Source organism: Alternaria arbusti (genome assembly GCF_024043155.1).
Source record: "Alternaria arbusti strain BMP 1465 chromosome Unknown scaffold_5, whole genome shotgun sequence".
NCBI lineage: Eukaryota > Fungi > Ascomycota > Dothideomycetes > Pleosporales > Pleosporaceae > Alternaria > Alternaria arbusti.
Genome location: NW_026249945.1, coordinates 1,698,039 through 1,722,946, shown reverse-complemented (window position 1 = coordinate 1,722,946; position 24,908 = coordinate 1,698,039). Strand labels below are relative to the sequence as shown.

General features: G+C 52.1%; 10 protein-coding genes across 10 annotated transcripts; 7 read left to right on the top strand and 3 right to left on the bottom strand.

Moving 5' to 3' along the window:
* Window positions 1-599: 599 nt before the first annotated feature.
* J4E86_005097 (uncharacterized protein) lies at window positions 600-1,895 on the top strand (the record flags this gene model as incomplete). Its single annotated transcript, XM_051445633.1, has 1 exon — window positions 600-1,895. One exon carries the CDS (start codon window positions 600-602, stop codon window positions 1,893-1,895), a length of 1,296 nt encoding a protein of 431 aa, XP_051303730.1.
* Window positions 1,896-2,539: 644 nt separating this feature from the next.
* J4E86_005096 (uncharacterized protein) lies at window positions 2,540-4,533 on the top strand (the record flags this gene model as incomplete). The annotated part of the gene is made up of 2 exons (XM_051445632.1): window positions 2,540-2,954; window positions 3,080-4,533. 2 exons carry the CDS (start codon window positions 2,540-2,542, stop codon window positions 4,531-4,533), a joined length of 1,869 nt encoding a protein of 622 aa, XP_051303729.1.
* A 578-nt stretch (window positions 4,534-5,111) lies between these two features.
* J4E86_005095 (uncharacterized protein) lies at window positions 5,112-6,479 on the bottom strand (the record flags this gene model as incomplete). Its single annotated transcript, XM_051445631.1, is given in 5 exon segments — window positions 5,112-5,132; window positions 5,150-5,486; window positions 5,578-5,970; window positions 6,040-6,233; window positions 6,294-6,479. The coding sequence occupies 5 exon segments, from the start codon at window positions 6,477-6,479 to the stop codon at window positions 5,112-5,114; spliced, it is 1,131 nt and encodes a 376-aa protein (XP_051303728.1).
* Window positions 6,480-8,242: 1,763 nt separating this feature from the next.
* J4E86_005094 (uncharacterized protein) lies at window positions 8,243-9,048 on the bottom strand (the record flags this gene model as incomplete). Its single annotated transcript, XM_051445630.1, has 2 exons — window positions 8,243-8,844; window positions 8,931-9,048. The coding sequence occupies 2 exons, from the start codon at window positions 9,046-9,048 to the stop codon at window positions 8,243-8,245; spliced, it is 720 nt and encodes a 239-aa protein (XP_051303727.1).
* A 465-nt stretch (window positions 9,049-9,513) lies between these two features.
* J4E86_005093 (uncharacterized protein) lies at window positions 9,514-11,255 on the bottom strand (the record flags this gene model as incomplete). The annotated part of the gene is made up of 4 exons (XM_051445629.1): window positions 9,514-9,926; window positions 9,980-10,508; window positions 10,663-11,168; window positions 11,219-11,255. The coding sequence occupies 4 exons, from the start codon at window positions 11,253-11,255 to the stop codon at window positions 9,514-9,516; spliced, it is 1,485 nt and encodes a 494-aa protein (XP_051303726.1).
* A 732-nt stretch (window positions 11,256-11,987) lies between these two features.
* J4E86_005092 (uncharacterized protein) lies at window positions 11,988-14,276 on the top strand (the record flags this gene model as incomplete). Its single annotated transcript, XM_051445628.1, has 2 exons — window positions 11,988-13,560; window positions 13,630-14,276. The coding sequence occupies 2 exons, from the start codon at window positions 11,988-11,990 to the stop codon at window positions 14,274-14,276; spliced, it is 2,220 nt and encodes a 739-aa protein (XP_051303725.1).
* An 819-nt stretch (window positions 14,277-15,095) lies between these two features.
* On the top strand, window positions 15,096-17,099 carry J4E86_005091 (uncharacterized protein; the record flags this gene model as incomplete). Its single annotated transcript, XM_051445627.1, has 5 exons — window positions 15,096-15,628; window positions 15,673-15,887; window positions 15,937-16,215; window positions 16,273-16,901; window positions 17,040-17,099. 5 exons carry the CDS (start codon window positions 15,096-15,098, stop codon window positions 17,097-17,099), a joined length of 1,716 nt encoding a protein of 571 aa, XP_051303724.1.
* Window positions 17,100-17,550: 451 nt separating this feature from the next.
* On the top strand, window positions 17,551-19,386 carry J4E86_005090 (uncharacterized protein; the record flags this gene model as incomplete). The annotated part of the gene is made up of 1 exon (XM_051445626.1): window positions 17,551-19,386. The coding sequence occupies one exon, from the start codon at window positions 17,551-17,553 to the stop codon at window positions 19,384-19,386; it is 1,836 nt and encodes a 611-aa protein (XP_051303723.1).
* Window positions 19,387-20,114: 728 nt separating this feature from the next.
* Window positions 20,115-21,768, top strand: J4E86_005089 (uncharacterized protein; the record flags this gene model as incomplete). Its single annotated transcript, XM_051445625.1, has 2 exons — window positions 20,115-21,069; window positions 21,248-21,768. The coding sequence occupies 2 exons, from the start codon at window positions 20,115-20,117 to the stop codon at window positions 21,766-21,768; spliced, it is 1,476 nt and encodes a 491-aa protein (XP_051303722.1).
* Window positions 21,769-22,264: 496 nt separating this feature from the next.
* Window positions 22,265-23,722, top strand: J4E86_005088 (uncharacterized protein; the record flags this gene model as incomplete). The annotated part of the gene is made up of 3 exons (XM_051445624.1): window positions 22,265-22,397; window positions 22,580-22,759; window positions 22,842-23,722. 3 exons carry the CDS (start codon window positions 22,265-22,267, stop codon window positions 23,720-23,722), a joined length of 1,194 nt encoding a protein of 397 aa, XP_051303721.1.
* Between the last annotated feature and the right edge of the window lie 1,186 nt (window positions 23,723-24,908).

Here is a 24,908-nt window from a genome sequence, read left to right as displayed (position 1 = left end):
GAAGTAGGAAAAAGTCTGCCCGAACCAAGAATAGGCTCTAGTCTAAGTCAAAGACATCTTCTCTCCTTCTTCAGACACAGTTCGCTGATCATCTCGTTCATACGTACATCACAACCGTCGATGAGTAGCGCAATAGCCCCGAAAGCGGTTCAAGACAACGGCGCTGATACTCCTTCATCTACTAATGGCTTCTACTGGCAGTGTATCCTTACTCGAGGGTCAAAATTTCGATCTTGCTTGCGATTCATGCATTCGTCGGGACATTGTGCAAATAGGCGGATACCTTGCGAAAGCAGTCTTGGTCGCATCGAACTCGACCATCAGCCAGGCAATCACTTTCACACCATGAAAATATACAAAGTACAAGCGTTTTACGAAACAGGCAGAGCCTTTATCTAGTCTCTCAATTGTGTAGTGTACAATGTCACTTGGGCATCCATGTACACCTACAACAGCAAAGTAAGAGAACCCTTAACCACCAGCAACCATGTAGCCCAACGCGGCGGTGAACAAGCAGAGAAACTAGGTAGGTTTCTACATAAGCGGTTCGAGCTTCGCCTTTCTACATCCCTCCAGTCACTTACAACCCTAATTCAACCATGGACAAAACTCAAACTCAGCTAGTCGTCATATTGGCAGCTATCACTGCAGGTTCGGTTGTGACTTTCGAGTACCTACGGTGGTCTGATTCACGCCTGAAGACTCAACCAGTGTCCTTGGTTGCGCAGACTAAACCCGAGACTCCTCAGGTTACGATTCATCCTGGAAAGAAAGAGGAGAGTGCTCGGCAGTCTCAGGTCGATACCTTCACTAATCAGTCCGTTGTGAATACCACAGTAGAGACTCACACCAACAATCCCAAAGAGAGTAGCCAGGAATCACAGCACGATGTTTCCGCAACCCCGCCCGTCGCTGAGACCGCGACACAGCTTCCTGTGGTCCCATGCCACTGCGATCAGTGCAAGACGAACAGTCAGGGGCCTCAGACAGATATCTCCGCAAACCGGCCTTCACGGATTTCTCGGATCAAGGAGGATCGAACTATGCTCGGAGCCCGTCTCATCAAGTCAAAATTCCACGTCCAATGCTCCTGTGACTCGCATACAAAGGAGCTTTATTTCAAATGGCCTTACTCATGCTCGGCCAAGCACCACGAAGACGACATCGTCCTTCAACCCAATTCGCGACCTACCCTAATCCGCGAGTGCGAAGATAGCACTTACGAAAGCCTGTCGTTGGCAAACCGCACCATCGGGTACTTCTCCCGCTCAGAATCTACCATGGACACCAACCAGGTCGCCGCCCTTGCTCAATGGCGCAAAAACCACGAGCGTACCCGCGTACTCGAGATGCTAGCACAGAACGACATTCGCAGCAAAGACACCCAGTTCTTGACAGATTGGCTCGTCTCCCAACTCAACGAAATCTTCTTCTTCGGCGCAATCAAGAACCTAGAAACAGTCTGGAACGCCAAGGATCTAGATGACGAACCACTCCTAGCGGACGCAATCACAGAACTCAAAGACGGTCAGAGTCAATCACGCATCCGTCTCCATCCAACACGTCGCTGCTACACACAATTAGAGAACAAGCGCCAAGGCAAGACTTTGGCGGAAGAACGCATGGGATCTGTTCTACACGAGATGCTACATGTTTTCTTGGACCAATATGCATGTCCACGGTGTGTGACACGAGAGAATTGGGCCTCCCATGGGAGGGCGTGGCAGCGGATTGCAAAAAAGATTGAGGAACAGAGCTTGGGTCTGTTGGGTATCGAGACGGATATAGGTCGACTGACAAGCTTTTTGGCGGATTGGGAGGATGATGGACTTAGGGTTAGTCTTTGTGATGTAGAGGCTTGTGGGTTTTGGGAGAGGCCTGAATACAACATGTAGGGGCTGAGCGCGGACGATGGAGACTGGGTAGTGTTTTTGTCTAATTGTTCGATGCTAGAGCGGAGACCATACATCCTGGTCGAGAATGAGTCTAGATACTCACATGTACCTTGATAGGAAGATGGTCATGCATTTGAAATCACTCTGTTGCGATTGAATACAGTGCCAGCCGCTTCATGTTGAGTTGCTGGGGTGTTCAGCCTTGCCCCGCCTCAGGGTTGTACGCACTTTCCCTGTCGATAGATTCGCCATCCAGGAATCCAGGGCTATCAGGGTTCTGACAACCTTGGAAGGTTCTAGACTTCGTTAGAACACCAACATACCGTCGCGACATTCTAGGCAGTGAGCAATTTTGCGTTCGCCAGCTCGCGCCTCTCATTCACGCCACGGGTTCGTTTTGCTGGTCACGGCTGACGCGATGACGTCGCCGCCCTGTGCTCCGCGGTGCTTGTTCGATGAGCAAACGCAACCAGCAGCTTGGAGAACGGGGCGACGTCAGCGCCTATAGACTCACCTGAGAATAACAATCTTTACGGAATATCATCAAAACGCAATCGTATTGAATGCGACATTGTCACGTTGATATACATCTGCTAATCTAGCCTGCGCACGTCGCGCGCGACTAACCGAGGCCCAGCGCCACCATGGACATCGACAAGGAGCTCGTTCAGGTCGACGAGTTGCACATTGGACTCGATCGCTCACACATTACCTATGAAGGTCAAATCGAGATAAGCGGAAGTCGCTCCGAAAGCAGCAATGACGACACACCTCACCCACGCGACCCATCACCTGTATCATCTACTACTAGGATAGTCAACAAGGTTCGGCAGAAGAAACACACTGCCGGTGTGAAGATCAGGAAGACTTTGCATATCGCAAAAGCCGAAGATGAGATCGAAGAGCCTGATCCAGATGCTGTGGTACTTGTCGATACGACGGAGGTGAAGCAGTCCAAGTCACGTCTTGACCACAAGTCTACGGCGGCAGAGAAGCACACACTTAAGGACCTTTTGCATAACCCTATCGATACGGTCAAGTCTAAGGGATGGAATCAAGGTAAGCGACTCTTGTTTCACCTGCGCATGCAGAAGTGACGAATACTACGTATGATCTCAATGTGCTAGGTCGAGCAAATCCTCAGTCAACACATACCCAGCGCTTTACTAACTTACAAACTCTAGGAAACCAAGAGGTTGCAGCGAACATAGCTGTAAGCGAAGTTCCTCATGGCCAGGAAGTAGATTTGGTCAATGCAGCGACTATATTGGACCAGGCTGCAACTAAGGACGAGAAGGCGCAAGCCCAGCAAAGTCTCGCTGAGATGCTTGACCAACGACAAAGCACTTATGTGCGATGGTCACTCGACCGACATGTGACGAAGATTAGAATCATTCCACGAGACACTGCCGTCCTCAAGCCCAGAAAGGATTTCGAGAAGAAAGATGACGCGGGCCGTACTGTCACTGACTGGAAAGCATATAGCTCGCACTTACTGGACTACTACGCTCATCGATATGGTGGCCAGTACATAGGCTACGGATCCGACCCGCCAACTCCCAGCAAAGAAACCATCATGCCGAACATCGAGCGCCTGATCGTTGCAACATCGCCTTTCCAGGAGTTCATCATGACTACCCGTCGCGTATATCGCTGGGAGTATCCACTCGAGACAACGAAATACCTAGCGATCTACCTCATACTCTGGTACTTCAATCTGCTATTACCCGGTGTCATGACAGCGTTGCTGTATCTGGTTGGCGAGCGACGCTGGAATGCTCCGTCCATGGAAGACCTTCGCGAAGACATCAAACACAGGGAAGATGTGGAGAGAACAGCCTTATCACTGACCGAGTTCATTGAGAAACAAGGTGACGAGAACTGGGCACACGACCTTCTCCAAGATCTGGGACCTTGGCTAATCGTCCAACTAGCCGATTTGGCTAACTTCTTCGAGAGTGTTCGCAACTTTTACGAGTGGCGAAAACCGACACGTACACTGACTGTCATCATCATTCTGGCTCTTGCAATTGTCGCCACGGTCTTCACGCCACTTTGGCTGCTCATCAAGATGTCCACCTTCTCCGCCGGCTTCACATTCTTCTGCCTCTTTCCCGTCTCGGTTAATTTCCCGAACTACCGTCTTCTCGTCTCGCCCTCGAAACGGTTGCTCTGGAACATTCCAACGCACGCCGAGTGGGCGATCCAGTACATACAAGCCGAAGGCCTCCGTGTAGTCACCGAGAAGCAGAACACCATTGACAAAGCAGCCGAACTGGCAACTACGGCTAGTTCCTCTACTCCCGTCTCACCGGTAAACCAAGACTTTGCATCCTACCCCTCCCACTACGAGAAAACACCAGGCCATCTCATCATCAACGCTACAGGAGTGCGCTTTGTCGCAAAACGTCCCCCACATGATGTCCGCTTCTCGCTGCCATATGTACAGATCCACCATCTGGAGAAGCAAGACCGATATCAGGAGAGAATGATCAAGGTTCTCAAGGAGTGTGATAGGGATCTGCGTTTTCTGAATCGGGAAGGCGATGAATGGATCTTGCATGAAGTCGAGAAGAGAGATGAGGCGTTTAGTCAGATTGTTGGGTTTAGTCGGACGACATGGCAGGTACTTTGGTAGTGCGATTCCCCTTCATTCAGTCCGGTTTTTGCAGGGGCACAAAAGTAAATCTTTTTCAGATTTTGAGTCAATCATAACAACATTCTCATATCGATACATCCCTATGTACACGCCCATCCCGCGCTCAAACCTTCTCAGCCACACTCCCCTCCACCCCAGCAATAGTCGTCTCCCCATTCCCCAACGTCTCCACCAACCGCCTCGGCCCAACATACCCCCTCTTCCTTATCCACACATACCAGCCCCCAAGTAAAATCGTAACCCCGCCCACCAAAGCACTCGTATAATTCATCGTCGTAGTATCAAACGGTACCGCGAACGGGAAACAGTATATCGGTATCCAAACCACCATATACCCACACGCTATACTCGCCACCGTATAAAACACCGGCGTGGGCATCGTAAACGGGCCTGAGATAACGTGGCGGCGCCGAGTAAGGATGTTGGGTAGGATGAACGCGAGGTACGACATCGACGATAGCACGATGAAGGAACCTACGAAGGCGGAGAACGCGGTGCTGGAGCCGATATATATGCAACCGAGGATTGTGTTGATACCCCCACAAGCCAACGTCGCATTAAACGGATTCTCCCACTTCCTATCCACCTTGCCCACCCACTTGCTAAACGGCGTCGCGTCATCTCTGCCCAGCGTCCACAGCATGCGGCCGGAGGTAATATAACACCCGATATTCGTGCAGAATGTCGGGACGAAGATGACGAGTAAGAGGCCGAGGGAGCCGCCGTGCGTGTTGGTGGCCTGCCGGTATAGCTCGGCGAGGGGGAAGGGCCAGGGGTTTGAGAAGAGACTGTCTAGGTCGTTTACGGCGTAGAAGATTGTTATCAGGTAGAGGAGGGCGGTTAGGAAACCGACGGTGTATTGGGCGAGGATGGCTTTGGGGATGTTGGTGCGGGGGGAGGGGAGTTCTTCGGCGAGGTGGGATACGCAGTCGCTGTGAGTGGTTGTTAGTATATCGACTTTGAATTTGACCGTGGTGGATTTGAGATCGATGGGTCCATGGAATGGGATGGGTTAAAACTCACGGCGTCCCCACAGCAAAAGCCCCATTCAACATGCCCGCGCAAAACACAAATCCATCGCTCTTCCACCCCGCCTGGTTCTGCCAGTCTTTCCACACAAACTCGTTGGTCGCGTACCCTTTTCCGGTTCTACTAGGCATGATGGCGCAGACCATGATGGTAACGAACACACCCATGAGGATGAAGAAGAGACCGATGTTTGTTAGTTTAGGCAGCGCGCGATTAGCGAACATGACGACGAAGCAGGCGAGCCAGGTGATGATGAGGTAGGCGATGAAGACGTGCCAGCGCTCGAAGGCGTAGCCGGGGTGGAAGAGGCCGTACATGGAGATGATTTGGTTGGCGAGGATGGAGGAGATGGATGCTGTGCCGAAGATCCAACCTAGAGCATTCCACCTGTGGTGTGTTAGTTGTGCTCGTTTCTTGTATCATTTCGTTTGTTGGATTAGGTTGGGTGATACGTACCAGCCAGCGTAGAAACCGATTACCTTCCCGAATCTGGCTCCGCCTGTGACGGAAGCCCAGTGGTATACACCCGCTGATGAGGGGATTGCAGATGCCATCTCCGCGATACACGCCGCGATCATGAAGTAGCAACATGCCACGGCGATAAATTCGTAGATGACACCTGCTGGGCCGCCATTGTAGAGCGCAATGACCTAAGTTAGATTAGCATCTTCTATCCCATGAATTCGTACCAGAGAAGAAGGTAGACGTACGATGGACCCTCCCAACGCTGCCCAAACATTCCCCGTCGTAATTCCAATCGCACAGATACTCAACAAACTGAAATTCCTCTCAAGTTCCTGTTTGTGACCCGACGCGTTCAGGACTTCGCCAACGCCTGTCGCTTCATCGATATCCTCCGGTCTTGGCTTCTCAGCAGACTTCTTTTCCAGATCCATCCTTGAAAGTGATGGTACAGCGTGCCAGCTGCAATGTTGTATCGGCTGATACGTTTCGCTGCGATGCGATGTGTATGCAAGAGGTCGTCGATGACGAGGATATGCAAAACCCGATAAGTACCCACGTAACAACAACAACAACCGTCCTCTCTGCCTAGACACGGCCAACCGGAGATTAATACCACCAATCGATCAAGTCCAAGCGAGTGAGCAATCGAGTGGATTCGCCGTGTCGATCGCAGATCAAACGGACCTACGCGGGAATCGTACAAGCAAACGTCCCGCCCAAGAGATAAGGAAGCAAAGAACGATGGCGAAAGAAAGGACGATGAATCTAGCTGAGAAGAGTGTAACGACACAGAGGAAGAATGAAGGAAATGTGCAATTCACGTCTTACTCTTATGACGGCCCGCGACTTCGCACGCCTCTATCTTTGTCGTTACGTTGAGTTGTGTCAAACATACCAGTGACATCTACACGTAAGTACGTATGCTAAGCGACGCGACAACATTTCCAAGACGGGCAGATAAAGCAGCCCTACCAGCAACCATGCGACTTCCGTACGCACTAAGTGTACCCATAGCCCAGTGCTAGATGCCGTCTCTACGCCCCGGTCACGGCCGTCACGCCAAAAGCCAGCCCCAGCGAAGCAAACCCATCCCAAAAAAGTCTGACCTACATGCTATAGTACAATGTGCGAGCATCCGACCATCTCCGCACTCCCGCAGCTGGAATGGATACCGTGGAGACGGGTGACGGATATCAGACATCAGGGAACACTAATCACGTTGTGTCGCATGTCGAACTGATAAGAGAACCTCAGGCGAGCGAGGTGGCCAGGGGTGTAAGATAACCAACGATCCCGGGAATGTGGTGCAGGAACGTAATATTGACCAATGGGGAGGGGGTAGTGAGGTTTGGTGGAGAGAGCATCCCGGGAGATAGGCGGATATGCTGCGACTTGGGGAATGCGGAGATATCTTGCATGGCTTGTGTAACGAGGTGGCGTAAGGCGAGATAAGTGATTACCTCCGACGAGTTTGGAGGTTTGGAGGTGGATCGGGAGATGTTGTTAGGATGTATTTTTCCAGACTCTCAAGATTAGTGGAACAATCGAGTTGAGATGCGACGGTTTCTCGTTCTGCTCTCCCCATATTAGCGCCTAGATGGTGGTATGATGGGTGTCGTCCACAGGTCGGAAGACGGCGCCATGATCGAGCCGCTTACGCCCGTGCTATACCCCACGCATCCTAATCGGCTCCATTGGTCGTGCGACTTGACACCATGCGATGCAGCGACATTGGGGCGTAAATTGAGATCCATGGAGAAACAAGGCGTGATACGCTGACAAGGGCTGTGCGGTCGGGAAGTACAAATGTCTTCAGCGAAAAAGAAAGTAGATTGGTCCAGTGCATTGTCACCACAGCTTTTTAGGTGACATGCGCCGGATAGGAAGGCTGTAGTGACATGCGCTATATGCTATATTTCCTGTTTTGTGTTTACCGCGTAATAGGGTCAACTACAAAACAGAAAATATAGCATATAGCGCATGTCACTACAGCCTTCCTATGGCTATATTTCTTAGATACTGTACACAAAATAAACAAACGCACCTTCAACTCCGTATCCCATGTCATGTCGCTCTGCCAGAGGTCCAGTGATTACATACGTTTCGTCCTCATTTACGCGTGAGCGATATCCGTTTCTAGTGACATATTCAATCCGTCTTCAATCCAGCTCATTCCGTGTGAAAGAAAGTAGGCTCACGCGCTGCGCATCTCGGTATCCTCGGCATCGTCCACGTCGCCAATCTTCCGCTTGCTAGGCGTCGCGCTGCCCTCGTCGCCGTTGTCGTCGCCCTCGGTCCACTCGGTGACTTCCCACTCGACGTGCACGCCGCTCTCGGAGTGTCCGCCGCGTTGCTGCTTGAAGCGGCCCAGGCGGGTGTTGCGCACAATCTCTTCGAACCAGGGCGCACCTCGCGATTGAGGTTCTGAGCGGACGACTGTACGCGAGCGGTTTGTCCGTGAGGGTCCGGCGGCGGATGTCTCGTCCTCGTCGTCGCTGCTCTCGCTGCTGCTGGGCAGGAAGCCGAGTTCGCCTAGCATGTCTTGATCCTCGTCGAGCAGGCTGCCGACGGTCAGGGAGATGTGCTCGGCCTCGTCTCGCGTCCGCTCATTCCATGACGAGAGCTGTGTGCCGCAGTATCCGCAGAACTGACGGCGGGTATTCGAGGTATAAGGGTTGACGAAGCTGCGCTTGATGCTCAGGCGCGTTTCGTCGGGGTATTGGGCAAACGTGGCCGAGGTGTACCATGGCAGAGGGACGCGGAGCCAGAGTGTGAGGGGGTTCGCTGAGTGGTGTCCTGTAGTGTTGTTAGCACCGTGTTGGAGAGTAGCGCGCGGCAACCCAAAGCAGATGTGGGCTGCACAACACTCGGCGTGTACTTACGTGACGCAGAGGTATTGTCGTATCGCAGCTCGGCCTGGCGAATCTGCTGTGTCGGCATCTCAATGACATAGCGGTTGCGTCCGCACGCGCAGGAGCCGTGCAGCGTCTGCGTCGCCATTCCGGGCTCGTGGATGTTTGGATGGAAGCGATTCGCGTGGTGTGTTCCGGTGCAGACAATGCCTCTGCCCATATAACGAGCGATTGACGTGTTTCAGTGTGTGCGGCGTGGCGTGTGGAAAGAAATCGAGATTGGCTGTTGCCCGTCGCGCCTTCCCCAGCTGTTGTGCAACGGCCCGTGCTGCGATTGGTTGACTGTCAGCCTTGTGGTATGCCGACCAAGGTTTACCCTTTCACGTCACCTGGACAACTGTAATGGCCGTGTAAGAATGCGATAATGTTTATTTCGAGTCGGTAGCTATAGAGGATATTCGAGATATTCGTCGCGAGGCATATGTACTGCGCCATGCAAAAAGTGACAGTCATGGACCCTCGTGATACAGCCTGTCGTCATGTGTGGGGAAGCTCATGAGAGAACATTCGAGCACGCCCTGGCACCTTCGCGAACCAGAACCCCGAGCTGTCGTCAACCACTCTTCTCCTTTCCTTCTTTCCTCATCTTAGCAACACTCTCGTTTACTCTCTCAATCGCCTCCCTCGCCCCATCCCAGCACTTCCTCTTGCCTGTGCTGAACACGCGATGTATGTGCGGACTCCATATCCCACCCATCAGCAGGTTGCAGAACTTCCTGTTCTGAAGCCAAAACAGCCAGCCTTTCCACCCGTATCCCAGGTACTCATTGACACCCGTACCGGCAAGATCGTCCATGGCCGCGACCCAATCACCCGTCTCACATTGCCCTGGCGACAAGTTGTAAACACGCTTTGCCGTCTCTGCTAACCGTACGTGGTGTTCATCCACAGCGAGCTTCATGTCAGGAAGTGAGGGTAGAGAGGATTTGCCCGCCCAGACCTGGGCTACAGCCATGGTTGTCAAGTCTAGTCGTCGTCAGCACATGTCTCGCCTAACCATCATACCTAGAGTCGCTCACCGAAAATCTTAAACCCACTAATCGTGATGTGTACAGCAGCCATGAACGCCAGACTATCCGGCTTCTCGAGTGAAAACACGTTCTTGTAGAGACGGAAGAGCGACTTCCCATTCGAGCCCGGCGCGTCGAGCCACGCTTGAGGCCGACATTCAGGATTGAAACGCGGCTCGATCATGCTGAAGTCGGACTTGTAGCCCGTACACCAGATTATTGCGTCCACGTCAACCCTTGTCCCGTCTTGCAACTCTACCTCAGTAGCATTCACAATGCGTTTGATGCCTGCGACTGATGTGATGCTGCCGTCCTCGAGGCAGGGGACTAACGTATCAGATACCACTGGTACCTTACTTGCGGGCTCGAAGCGCCATTCAGGGCGGATGTTGAAACTCTGGTCTTGCAGTTTCTTGAGAAATTTATCGAAGAGGAACTCGCCGAGGCGAGGGAAGTATGTTATGACGAGACTTTGGAAGGTGGCGAGACGTAGGTTGTGCGTGTGGTCTATCGGGACACCCTTTATGCGCCGCGGGAACTACAAGAACCATTGTCAGTCTCAAGACCTTTGCACATCAACAAGGTACGCTTCAACTTACAACCCGAGCTCCATGCCGATGTGCCAAATACACTTTATCTGCTATTCCCACCAGCTGAGTAGATGTATCCGCCGCACTGTTGCTGAACCCTACAACCATGACTCTCTTCCCCTTGTAGTCTGCCGGCCGCTTGAAAGCTTGTGAGTGAACACTAGGTCCAGCAAACTTTTCCACGCCTTCTATGACTGGCAGACTGGCCTTACCAACCATACCCCCAATCGCTACAACGACTTTATCAAAGTACTCCTTCCCACCACCTTTCACATCTACAACCCATTTCTCTCGCTCATCATCAAACGTGATTTGCTCGATGGCAGTACTAAGCCGCATATAAGGTTCCAATCCGAAATGCTTCGAATAGTCTGTCAAGTATTGCTGAACCTGCGTAGCCGCTGGATGTGACGGTACGTCGTCCGGGTAAGGAAAATCAGTGTAACACGACCGCTCTTTTGAGACGTTTACGGTTGTGGTTTGCATTACCGACGTTTGCTCTTTCTCTGAGTACTGCCATAATCCGCCGACGTGGTCGTTGCGGTCGAAACCTGTGGCGTGGAATCCTTCTTCTCGCAGGTTCTTCAATGCTACGAGGCCAGCCGGTCCTGAGAGGCGAGATTAGTGGCTTCGTTGTGTCAAGGAAGAGGTGTTCTACCTAGTCCTATGACTGCTACAGTGGGAGCGTCTTCCATAATGCTAGTCGTGATGATGCGTCTTTGCGTATGTTTCTCGCCACCTGCTTTTCAGACCAACACAGCGATCGCAATCGACTCCGCAACAATCGTGTTGTTTAGTAGATTTGGTAACCGTAACGCGATCACTCTCACGCCGAAAGCGAGTTGAACCTAGATATCGCGTGTGGACCTTACGGCCGTGTTGTTAGGCCGAGCACAAGTCCGACACAAGTGGAAGGGGAAAGACCAAAGCTATACTTGACGTCGCGCACTTCACCAACATATCTGAATCTTACATACTTTACCGTAACACACATGATGCGCTCTCTCAGCCCTGACATCTTAGTGTGCCGGAAGTGGTCCTTGTAATTGGCTCTTTGGCCACAGAGACGCCCGAGGCTTACGCCACGGCCAGCCCCACTCTCTCACACCGTTTCCCAACTCAAGTGCTGCGCAGCTGCGGCCCTCTTGCCCACGCGTCATATCTGACAAGCTGTGTCGTCTTACTGGACGTTGAATATTGCTAGACAGAACGCGTGGTTTTGAGTTGGAAGTTGCGATTGGGCATCTCCCCGCATCTGAAGGCAGTAGCTTTCTGTGAGGCTGTGCAGGTCAGTGGAGTAGGTACGAATAAACAAGCTTCTAGTTCGTCCTTTACGCCTCAACCTTAAGTACGCTTTCTCTAAGTTCCACATCTTACTTTACATCGTCACATTGAATCAATACTGGCTTTTGTGATCTACTTCAACTATGGCCGGCCCACCGTCATACCCCGCCAACCCAAACCTCACATCCAACCCACCACCCCCATCAACCCCATCACAGTCCAACGTCGCATTCACACCAAGCGCAACCTCAATCGCCGACTCCTCCGATAACGAGTTTGAGCCCACTCCTGTTCACAGCCCAGGAGGTCCACAGTATGAAGATTTGCCACCATCCTACGACGAGGCGCGGGACCAAGCCGTCCACGACACGCGTCATGGCATCGCGCCCGTAGATCCCAGCCAAATCGAAGCCCACCGCATCACTGCTAATGAAGGACCAAACGAGCCAGAAGTATGGGAGTACCGTGTAAGAGGCGAAGAACCAGATCCTGCAAGTGAACGGGAACAAGCACCAGACTATGCGAATCACACAAACGACAAGGCCACCAGTGTTCCAGTCCAGCATGTCAGTACGAGTGAGAACATCGCAGTGGGACGAGTGCATAGCGAACCTGCTTCTTCGTCGAGCAAACAGCCCGATCTGGCTTCTGACTTGCTCACCCAAGCTCTGGAGTTTAGCCGTGAAGAACCAGATGCTAAGGCGCAGTATGCACCGCATCTAAACCGCATCATCGCGATACCCGACCATGCAGGACCGGCAAGACGTGTAGACGAACACGTATACTTCTTGGTTGCGTATGCTGAAGTGTTGGACCGGCATTCCATCAAGCCAGCCGAGTTTGCAGAGTTCTTGTACGGTCTACAGGTCCTGACTACAGCGGCAAACACGACGGCTGAGGATTTGCTACACGAATCGACGCATGAAGGACTCTCTTCCAGCATCGTACACGACTATATTCGAGGAGCGAATGAAGCTTTCTTCGCGCCGAGAGGTCTGATTGTGTCGTTCCGCAGCGAGACTGCGCTTCTAGACATGCTACCTATACCTGCGGGCCACAAACCCACCGTTCTCGCCAACTTGGCCGATAAGACTGCAACGGCTGAATGGCGCGCGAGGCAATTATACCCCTGGATCGAAGCTCTCGACGCGGACGCAGTGCCGATGCCGAGCGAGAGAGTGCTCAAGTTGCATGAGATGAGTGAACGTTTCTCGGGTCATCAGACGGCTACTGGCTCGCCTGATCATGTTGGAAACACATCGTCGCATAATAGGGCGCGAGGATCTGCTGGAGCATATGAAGACCCACCTCGCTCCATTCCTGGACCTCCAGAGGAGTCTTCACACGCACATGGTCGACATGGACGGGGCGGTCATCATCCTCGCGGCAGACGAGGCGGTCACTGGTCGCCCTTTGGTATGCCAGGCCATGGCCCCTTCGGTGCACCTGGCAACGGACCTTTTGGTACACCTGGCAATGGGCCTTTCGGGCGCGGCGGTCGAGGACCATTCGGGCCCCGAGGCAACGCCTTCTTCGGTAGAGGAGGTTGCTCCTCTCGTGGCGGACATGGACGCGGACGAGGACCACCACAATCCGGAAACGAGTGGGCAGAAGTAGGCAAAGAATTAGGAAAGATTGGGGAGCAGTTCGGTAAACATATGGGTGATTTGGGTGTTGAGATTGGTAAACGCGCTAGTGCTTTCGGGGTGGAGGTGGGTAGGATGGCTAGTGGAAATGCAGGTGGAGGTGTGAGTGTAAGTGGGAATAGGGGGCCTACTACCTCAGGTCCTGCCTCGTACGAGCAAGTCCACAACGACCTACCACCTGCGTACGATACGCCACCGGGCCAAGAAACAGGCGTGCTATACGGCGACCGCAAAATCGACACGGCATACCCCACCGACAAGAAAGATAAGGGCAAAGCTGCAGTCAAGGACCTGGATGACGACGACGACACCTCCTCAATATCATCAGATAGCTCTGATTCTTCCTCATCAGACTCTGATTCCGACTACGACTCCGACTCCGACCTCACCCCTGCCCCAACCCCCAAAGCCCAATCCCTCAAACTCGCGCGCCGCAACATCAAGCAGCGAAACCGCGAGCTCAAGAGACAACACCGCGCCAAGAAACGTGAATTGAAAGCCAAACACGCTGATACCAACACCAAGGGCAAAGGCAAAGCGGAGAAGAAAGCGAAGAAGGATCCGGAATGGAAAGCTGCGAAGAAAGAGTACAAAGTGCAGAGGAAGGAGTTGAAGAAGGAGAGATTGGCTGTGAAGAGGGAGTGGCGGGAGGCGAGGGAGGAGATGAAGAGGGAGAAGAGGGGGGTGAAGGGGATGGCGGTTGGTGGGAAAGCGCGAGAAGGGTCTGAGAAGGGAGGAGAGGGAAAGATGGGGGTTTGGTTGGTGATTGAGAATTTGGCACCTTGAATGGTTGGGAGACTGGAATATGTGTATAGTCTCTGCATACAATGTATAGACAGCTTCAATCAGTTTGTTCTTCTTCGCGGGGGTACACAGGTGACGTTGCTAAACCTAAGATGGTGCGGAGCGCTCTTTCCCTGAGGCTGGACACACTCGACGAGTCATACAGAACCTCATCGCTGGCCAAAATGACTCGTTAGCCGAATCGCGAACATCGCGCGTCACGCTTCCTCTTCTACTTTGCCAACTCACGGAAGGCAAGCACGCTCCTTTTGGTACGCAAACCAACATTTCAATTGAAATTAACCATGTTCCATGTATAGCTTCGGTCATACCACGATCAAAATGTTTCCTAGGCCTTCAGCAGCACCGCGCACTCGCGTCCGTCTCCTTCCCCGCAACCCCGCCATAAGCTCTCAGGAAATCGTCTTCCATCGTTCAAGATTATCCGCAAGTAGCTCCCAGGACATGACATGAGTGTCGCGCTACCTTTATGCATAGCCGCCATTGGACGATGTCGAGGTAACGGCCCTGCAACAGCCTCGATGGCTTGCCGTACCCCGGAAAGCCGGTCCTGGACGGCCTGGTATATAGCTTTGAGACCCTCCGTTATGGAGCAATTGATCCCTTATTAGATTGACTACGAGACATACATGGCGCCGAACCCCAAACGAGTGAAAATGTCTCCTTCTACTGACCGCAAGCGCGCTGTGCGCATCGCAGGATGCTCGGGAGGGTTTACGGATCGTTCGACTGCTATTATGCGTATGGCTGGTGATCCGGAAGTTGATGTTGTGATGGGTAAGACTCCCCTGAAAGCTGGCTATGGAGGACTTCGAGCTGACACGAACAGGCGATTGGCTATCCGAAATGACCATGACCGTACATGGTAGCGGCAAAGTAAAGCAGAAGCCTACGAAGAGCACCAATGGCACGACGAGCCTCGAAGACCGGAAGAAGAACGCCATGTACGCCGATACCTTCATCCAATGCCTCGAGCCAGCGATACCAAATCTAGTCAAGAACAAGACGAAGCTCGCGGTGAATGCTGGTGCTTCAGATACTGAACTTCTCGCTGAAGTTGTAGTCGATATGTTGGAGAAAGCGGGTGCTGGTCACCTCAAAGTGGCATGGATAGAAGGAGACGATGTGACTGGACAGGTCAACAGTCTTGTCAAAAAGGGAGAGAAGTTCGAAAGCTTAATGCATGGCAAGAAGCTTGAGGAATGGGGAATGGAGCCAATCTGCGCACAGGCGTACTTGGGTGGACTTTGCATAGCAGAGGCTTTCCGACAGGGCGCTGATATTGTGCTTGGTGGAAGGCTTGCAGATGCTGCGCCGGTCATTGGTGCTGCGGCGTAAGTTACAACAATGGATTTTTGACCTCAGCTAACGTGAGCAGGTGGTGGCATGACTGGAAGAACGATCAATTTGACGAACTTGCCGGAGCGCTCATTGCAGGCCATCTAGTTGAATGCTCAGCCTATGTTACCGGAGGATACTACTCCATGTTCAAAGATCTCATGAAGACTGGCAAGCACATCAACATGGGTTTCCCTATCGCGGAGGTTGAATACGACGGTAGCTTCAATATTGCGAAAGAGAAAGATACCGGAGGTAGGTACCAGTACCTTAAGCTGGAGATGTACGCCGCTAACGCATACAGGTTGCGTGACTGTCGGAACATGCACTTCGCAGCTACTATACGAGATCCAGGGACCGCTGTACTATAACTGTGATGTTACGGCTGATATCACGGACGTCAAGATGGAGCAAGTAGGCGAGGATCTTGTGCGTGTCACAGGAGTCAAGGGCCTTCCTCCGCCACCTACAACCAAGGTAGGTATTACCGCTCCAGCTGGCTGGCAATGCGAGTGGCATATGTTTGTATGCGGTCTTGATATCGAGGAGAAGTGCAAGATTACTGAAGACCAAATCCGCTACGGTAAGCACACGCTGTTTCCACACACACACACACACAACGCGAGACTAACATGATCAGCCATGGGCGACAACGTAAACCGATTCAAGACACTCAGATTCCACCAAAACGGCTCTTCACCAATCGACGCCCGCAACCAAGACGTAGCAACAGTCGACTTCCGCATCTTCGCCCAAACCTCCGATCCCGAGCTAGTACGACCCGATATTCCTAACGGCTTCAACCGCTGGTGTCTCGAAGTATTCCTCCAATCAGCCCCCGGTCTCTCGCTATCGAACGACTTGCGCCAGATCGCACCAAAACCCTACTACGACTACTGGGTCTCGCTCCTTCCCCAAGACCAACTCCCCCTACGCGTTCACACCATGTACGGCAAGAAAACGTCCACCGACCTCAGCCCACCAGCCATCACAAAAGAATACCCCCGCCAACAAGCCTCCTACGAAACCTCCTACCCAGCCGATCTATCTTCCTTCGGCGAAACCGTTCGCGCACCACTAGGCTACATCGTCGCCGGCCGCTCCGGAGACAAAGCCTCAGACTGTAACTGCGGCTTCTTCGTGCGCCATGACGACGAGTGGGATTGGCTGCGCTCGTTTATGACGATTGAGCGTATGAAGCAGCTTCTGGGTAAGGACGAGTATCAGGGGAAGCCGGTTGACCGGTTTGAGATTGCGGGGATACGCTCGGTGCATTTTTTGCTGCATGATCATCTTAGGGATGGGGGGTATAATACGTGTTCTTCGTATGATACTTTGGGGAAAAGTAAGTGCGGCCTAGGCTCTCGTGAAGTGTGTTTTGCTGACTGATGGCTAGATGCTATGGAGTATATGCGTGCGAAGACTGTGGATTTGCCGAAGAAGTTCTTGGAGAGGGGTCGTATTTAGATGTTGAGGGGCTGAATGCATGTCTTGTTGTTATGAAGATGCAACCCATGTTGCTGGTATCTGCGCGCATTGGAAGTGTAACCATCCGCAGGGTATCTCGTCCTCTCATGCGATAGTTATTGTCGCTTGTCCTTTGGCATCAGGTTTTGCAGTCACTCACTGTCATCACGTTTTCTGAAGGTGTCGCTTCAACATGACGTAATCCAGGTGAGTGAGAGACGTCTTTTGCGCCCCGAGAAAAACCATCGTCGCTCTTTCCTTTCAGAACAAGCGAGGTCCAAGCTCTGGCGATACAGCGTCACTGCGACTTCAGCGACTCTGCCACCCACCTACTCTCTACCTAGGTACCATTTCTGTTATCTTGTACAGAAACCAAGCAGCACGCTACATCGTCTTCGCCACGATCGTGCGCAACAGCACTGGCAGCTATCTAGTAAGCCCGTTCCTCATCATGGCTATCGTATTTGTACACTTACTAATGACCGCCAGTCGCACCTACGTCCAACCACTGGCTTGGACTGCAGCCATGCACTTTCCAGTCCCAGATCCTAAGCGCAGCCGCATCGCGGAAGCGTGCTCCGGATCTGTGGCACCGGATGTACCCTCACTACTTACTATCGCACCTGAGCTACGCAACCAGATCTACGAGTACTTACTTGTCGATCCGAACCCGATAACGATCGAGAACGCTGAGGACATCTCAAACCAGATCGCCAGAATCAAGAGGACCAGGATTAGGAAGACCAGTAACTTCAGCGGAAGCTCTGCCATTCTTCGTACTTGCCGTCAAGTCTACCACGAAGCAGTCGGCATTCTTTATAGCCGTAACTCCTTCCGCTTTCAATACCATCTACGCTTCCAGGACGAGGCCGCCGTTGAGATCGATAGTCCCCTCGAAGTGTGCACAGGGTGGATAGACGATGTCGACTCTTGTCTTCCAAGATTGCGCACTATCACCATCAACATGGACGTGCCCATGATTCCTGCGGAGTCCAGGGACTACGGCTTCGACAAGGATGTGCGGGAGTGTTCCCGCCAGAGAATAAACATCTTGCCATTACTCGATGTATTCTGGAACAGCGACACACGCAACACATCAGTCATCTTTGAGAGCTTTGAGAACCTTGTGAACGATGCACCAGACGATTCTGACTCAGAATCTGGGGAGACAGAGCTTGATGTTGCGTCCGTAACGAATGTTCTGTCTGAGTTAGGGGGTAAAGATTCACTGGATTTGAAGAAAACACGCCGCTTTCTGGGAAGTGTTTATGTGGATGCAGCCGGTAGCCAAGGCACCATTGTCTACCGGTCGACAAGTTACGAAGGCTACATACAACGCCAGTTCAAGCTATCTATGGAGACCCAGAGATGCGAGATCGTTTCTTTACGAAACCCTCTGACTCTGTTCGACCTGTCCGAAAATATCACCGATGCTATCATCCGGCTTGCACTCGGTGATCAAGAATGCACGTACAATTTCCACACCGGTATCACGCATGGACACCAACCCGGCATGCTTAAAGTCAATACTCAGCTTCGCAGGCTTGTTGGTTCGTGGTTCCTACGCAAAATCCGCTATACCCTGATCCTGGCTTCTGATCCCACCCAAACTTCCGAAGCAATGTTTGAGAGACTTGACCGTCGAATCGCAGAGATATACCAGCAGGATGATATACAGTTCATTGAATCACCGCGAGGCTGTCATCCCGTCTCAGCGAGTGTATTGCATAAGAATGCACCGACGATCATCTTGCAGTTTCATACAAAAGAGTCACCGCAGCTAGCTGCCGTTCACATCGATGCATGGGATCTTCTGCGTGTCACTTCAGTCTTCATGGGGACCACTACGATCATTGTTCGTGTTTGTGGTAGCCATAACGAAACCCGAGACTACACTACAAGATTGGGCGATATCCGAAAGAACGCCTACTTGCTTTTGAAGCATCTAGAGCCCCAAACGGCTGCAGACACCCGCAAGTTACGCGTTCAGGTTGACTTGGATAGCCAGTGTGTTCCTATGCGAGCTGCCATTCTGAAGGTCGACGAAGATCAGCAGTCCTCCGCAGCGGTCATCGTGAAGAATTTGGACTCGGAGGACTTCACGTCGTTGTTTGATAAGCGCAATTATAGGTGGTGGAAGCCATTGGATTATCCAAGGAGCGATCAATCATTCCTGAGGGCCCGATACTGGCCTGAACATGACTACGATCAGGACGAGTGGAAGAACCAGACGATGTATACCGTTCTTTGGCGTCTTTATCGGCTCTGTTACTCAAGTGTAAGGTAATCCTACACGAAAGTGTACACAACCGAAGCTGCCCGCGAAAAGACACCAAGCTAGAGCACGAGGGTCGGAAGGACACAGGTTCTCTTGCCATGTATTTACTTCTCTTTTTGCATTGATCTGACATTGCTTGGCACACATGTGCCTGGGCATACCCTATAACTAAAATCTCACTCCACTTAGAAGCGCATAATTCATCATGACTTCCGAAACATCTACATGGATATTGCACACTACGTGTCTTTTGTCGGCACCACCTAGCCGTTGTGACCGGTGTACCTTAGATTAATTGACTCGCATCATTCAGTAATTGCGGTCGTGCGTCGCCGTCAACGTCCAGGATAACTGCCAGCGGACTGTCCATCACCTGGGTGCGGATGCAAAAGGATGACGTAGATAGGGTGCACGAAGCATCTTCCTAGCGCGCTAGTGCAAACAATTGCTGCCTGGGTGCTCTTTCCTATCAGGACCATCAAGGTCCAAGCTTAAGCACAATAACCTCACTGCGAATTCCTGAACACCGAGACTCACATTACCATCGTCGCTTCCCTCGCATTATAGGGCCACTCGATACACCGCACCCGCGCGTGTTGCAATTGTATACAACTACGCCAACAGCCATCCGGTAGGTTCTTTCCTCACTGCAGTTGTGTATGTGCATTGACTAACGAATTCCAGTCGCCGCCGCGGCACCACTACTCAGCAGCTGAGGCGCCGTCTCTCACTCCGTCATGCACTTCCCACTGCCAAAGTCCATCCACGGGCAGATCGCGCAAGTGTATTCCCAAACCAGCAATCCGGCTGCAACCTCGCTCCTCACCATCCCGGCCGAAATCCGCAACCAGATCTACGAATACGTACTGGTCGACGATAGGCCTATTGTGATTGTGGACAACGCAGATGACTCGGTAATCAAAACCAGCAGCTTCTCAGGAAGCCCTGCCATCATTCAGACTTGCCGCCAGATCTATCATGAGGCAATCGGCGTTTTATATGGTCAAAATGTCTTCCGATTTGACTACAGGATACTGCATCTTCAACACGGGAAGATCCTCACTCCGATAGACGCATATCGGAAATGGACGCGAGATATCGGATCGAGTCTCTCAAACCTGCGTACTGTTACCATCCGTATGGACATGCCAGATATACCAGATGATTATGACGATCTTGATTTCTGGGACCACTTTTACCGGTGCTCTCTGAACAACATCAAGATCACGCCGTTGCTCGACGTCTTCTGGGGTGGAGTCGCATGCGATCTGTCCGTTCGTTTCGAGAGTATTAGGAATCGCAATCATGCCTTTTCCTCCTCTTACCCTTCCCGGTTTAACGTCAAGCTTCTCACCAAAGTCATATATGAGCTGGGAACTATGGACAAGCTGAGGTTGATGAAAGCACGCCGTTTAATAAGCGACGTCGAAGTGGCTCCGCACGGCAAGCAAGGATTCATCGAGTTTCGATCGAGTAATGGTACGGCCGTTGTCAGACGGGGATTCCAGTTCTCGAAGGACACCCAGAGATACGCACTTAAGCCGAGCCATCCTAAACTTCTCGATCTGCCTTCCAAGATCTTGAAACGCATTGCTAGGTCTGTGTACAGTGACCATGAGGTCACATACGACTTCAACACGGGTATCTCGCATGGGCTCGGTTTCAGTATGCTCGACATCAACTCCCACCTCCGTAAGATGATGCTTATGGACTTTCATCACTTTCATCAACAACGCCGTTTTGTTATCATCCTAGGCTCAGCCACTCTCTCATCTTCCGAGGCCATGTTTGAGAAACTTGAGCGCCGCACTGCAGACTATTACGCCCCCCCCATACATGGGCAGACTGCAGCGCTGTACACCAATCTCAGCATCTCAGGTATATAAAATTGCGCCAACTATCGTTCTACGATTCCTGACGGACAAGCCGCTAAGCCAAGCGAAAGTTCGCATCAACGCAAGGGATCTGCTGCGGGCTACCTCCGTCTTCCCAGCCTATACTACGATCATCGTTCGCGTATGCGGCCTTGGTGAGACCCAAGACTATACTACAACACTGTGCGAGATCCGGAAGCATGTCTTGGTTCTGATGGAGGACTCATTGAGTTTCGTGCTGGCGGCTCACGATCTTATGGTAGAGATCGAGCTCAACCAGGACTGTCTCCCCGTGCGGATCACCTCCTGGGGCAAACTAGGGTTCCTTAGTGATGTTCGGAATTACGACAAGACGGTGGAAACAGTGGACATTGCCTGGCTGCAAGAGATGGTGAGGGCGAGGACGTGGGCACCAGAGAGGCACATGAATGGGTTTTTGTGCTACGTCATGCCAGAAGGCTGGGATAGCGAGACGCGATACAGCCTGATCAAGTGTCTCAAGAACCTTTGTTCGTAAGTGGAGGATCGGTTTGCACGGTACGAGATGATGGCACACTGCTAAACATGCACAATGAACGAAGAAGGATAGCTCTTATCTCCAGATGTCGATATCAGTTTCGGCTGAGAAAGACGTACTAGGAGTACCAGTAGTTAGCAACCCTCAACGGATCAAACACCTCAACACCCGTCCATGACATGAAGAACACGTTTCCATCTCTTGCAATGTGATAGGCTCAGCCAGTTACTCACCAGCTATCCAAACGCGACACCGCGAAATGCCATGCCAAAGAATGCGCATGCTGCATCCGCAAAAAGGATCGCCAACACCATCACGTTCGTCATTTCCAAACTTCGCCTCACCGCCCGCCGTTAGCGGCTTGGCGGCAAGAAAACGTCACTGCTGCGTTTTGATTGGCGGGTGACGGAGGCGAGCCATCATTACTTCTACGGGAAACATCGCGTTCAATTCGTGAACGTTCAAACGCGTGATATTCGCAAAAACCGAGAAAAAGATGGACACCGTTGAGCGCGGAGCGATACGCGATGAGGAACTTGCCAAAGACGCGCAATCAAGAGATGGAAGGGCAGGCGATGTTGAGAAGGCTGGTGTCGACGGTGTTGCTGGCGATGAAAAGGGTATGATGGGTGAGTTATCCTTTCCTTCTTCTATGTTTGAGACTGCGTAGAGCCGGGCATGGTCGATCTTGTAGCGCATTGCGGCGACGAGCCAGATACACCTCCTGCAACTCATATAGCGCATGTCGAGATGCTGTCGAATCCGAGGTATCGCAACTTTTGGTGTCGTCAAGACTAACATGTTTGTACAGGCAACAACCCATCCACACAAAAAGACCTTCCTCCCCTGAAAGGCCTCTCGTTCCTCGACCGCTTCCTAGTGGTATGGATCATCCTCGCCATGGGCATCGGTATCGCGTTGGGTAACACGGTCGACTCCGTAGGCCCGGCGTTGCAGAGAGGAGAGTTTGTGGGCGTCAGTATACCGATTGGTACGTCTCATCCCTTCCATCATCACCCTCGTCCTATGATCTATCTCGCAGGTATCATGCCAGCTGCTAATGTGTGATATAGCAATCGGCCTCCTAGTAATGATGTACCCCATCCTCTGCAAAGTCCGCTTCGAAACGCTGCACCTCCTTCTCAAGAAACGCGACCTCTGGATCCAAATCGCCGTCTCCTTCGTTCTCAACTGGATCATCGCCCCCCTCTTCATGGTGGGATTAGCATGGGCCTTCCTACCCGACCGCCAGGATTTACGCGAAGGACTCATCTTCGTGGGCATCGCGCGCTGCATCGCCATGGTACTCATCTGGACGGATCTCGCAGGCGGCGACGGCGACTACTGCGCTGTGCTTGTGGCGTTTAATTCGATATTGCAGATTGTGCTGTTTGCGCCTTTTGCGGTGTTTTATATCCAGGTGGTTAGTCATGGGGACAAGACGGATATTTCGTATGAGAAGGTCGCGCAGAGTGTGGGTGTCTTTTTGGGGATACCACTTGGTGCCGCTGTGATTACGAGGTTGGCACTGAGGTCGATGCTGGGAGAGGACCGCTATCAACGCAGGTTCATACGTTACATCGCGCCTTTTTCGCTCATCGGCCTGATTTACACGATCATCGTTCTCTTTGCTAGTCAGGGCGCGCATGTTGTCAGGCAGATTACGGATGTGCTGAGGGTTTGCGCGCCACTCCTGGTCTACTTCATCGTCATCTTTACGAGTACGGTCTGGTTCTGCTGGAAGATGGGATTTAGCTACAAGGTTAGCTGCACGCAGAGCTTTACTGCTGCAAGCAACAACTTTGAGCTTGCTATCGCGGTTGTCGTCGCGGTCTACGGCGCGGGTAGCGGGCAGGCTCTGGCAAGTACGGTGGGCCCCTTGATCGAGGTTCCTGTACTTGTGCTGTTGGTGTATGTCCTGAAGTGGATACGAAAGAGATGGCAATGGGTCTAGATGTCGCGGGAGTGTACAATATGGGATGGGCATCGATCATGATGCGAGCTAGCCGTTGGACCGGCACCACGCCCCGGGCGTGAGGAAGATATTTGGAATGTTCCTTGCTTAACAGACGCTTGTGCTGGTGTATAACAGCAGAACGGTTTAGCTGCACAGGAGTAGTAATGGGACGGGTTGTGTATAAGACGAATACCAAGGTCATCCCGTCGGTAATAATTAATCTCTAGCACCAGTCATGTGTCGAAAATACACCATGAGACGAGACGCCAACATAGCGGGACCAGTATGACGGGTACAGTAGACGGTGATTCCCGAGTTGGAAGCCTTGGGTTTCATGGGTTTTGACGGGTCCCTCGCGGGTGTAGGGTTCCAGAACGTGCAAAGCTTAATTCCTCGCACATCGTAATCTCATTGGAAAACAAGTGACTGCGTTGCCGTGATTTGATTTGCGATGACACGCAGAACCCTGCTTTTTAGCGCGAACGGAGGAGATACCGAAGACTTTTACGCTAGTCATACGCCAGGACAGTTGGTCCGCCAGCGTAGCCAGACCAACGTGGGTCAGGGTATACATGCGAACCCCACAGATGGAGATGCTGTTCACACGCAAGGCGTTCGGCTTCGAATACCGGTTCCAGTTCTGGACAAGATTGAAGTTTTTCGAGCGGGCGGTGAGCACGTCAATCTCATTTTCAGTCGGATAGATATCAGCCGGTGGTACGTACAGCGTAATAACGCCCGATTGTGCATGATAGTACCCACATTCTGAATCAGAGGGACACAATTCTGCAACCAAATCGTAGTTGACGCGCGGGCTGTAGGCAACAAGGCGATGTCTAGCAAGGGGTTGCCGCTGGTGTCCGAAACGGCTCTGACATCGGATCTTGGGAGCGGACATGCGCGCCATGTCCGTCGGGTATCGAGATCGAAATCGAAATCGTGTGTTGAACTTGCTAGTTTCGCAGTAGGAGGGTGATAGAACGTGCTGGGAGTACCGAGTATCCGGTGTTACTTGGCTCACGGTGACGCTCTGCATTTTCTCGTGCTCTGTGTAGACTCCGCAACGTGAAAATCAGGTGAGGAGGTTAGACGATGAATCATGGCCCCTGTATGAGGAGACTGCGTTGGCTTGCCTCGTGGGAGACCCTGTTGCTGGCCTAAGTCGACGTCAAGGTAGTTACCT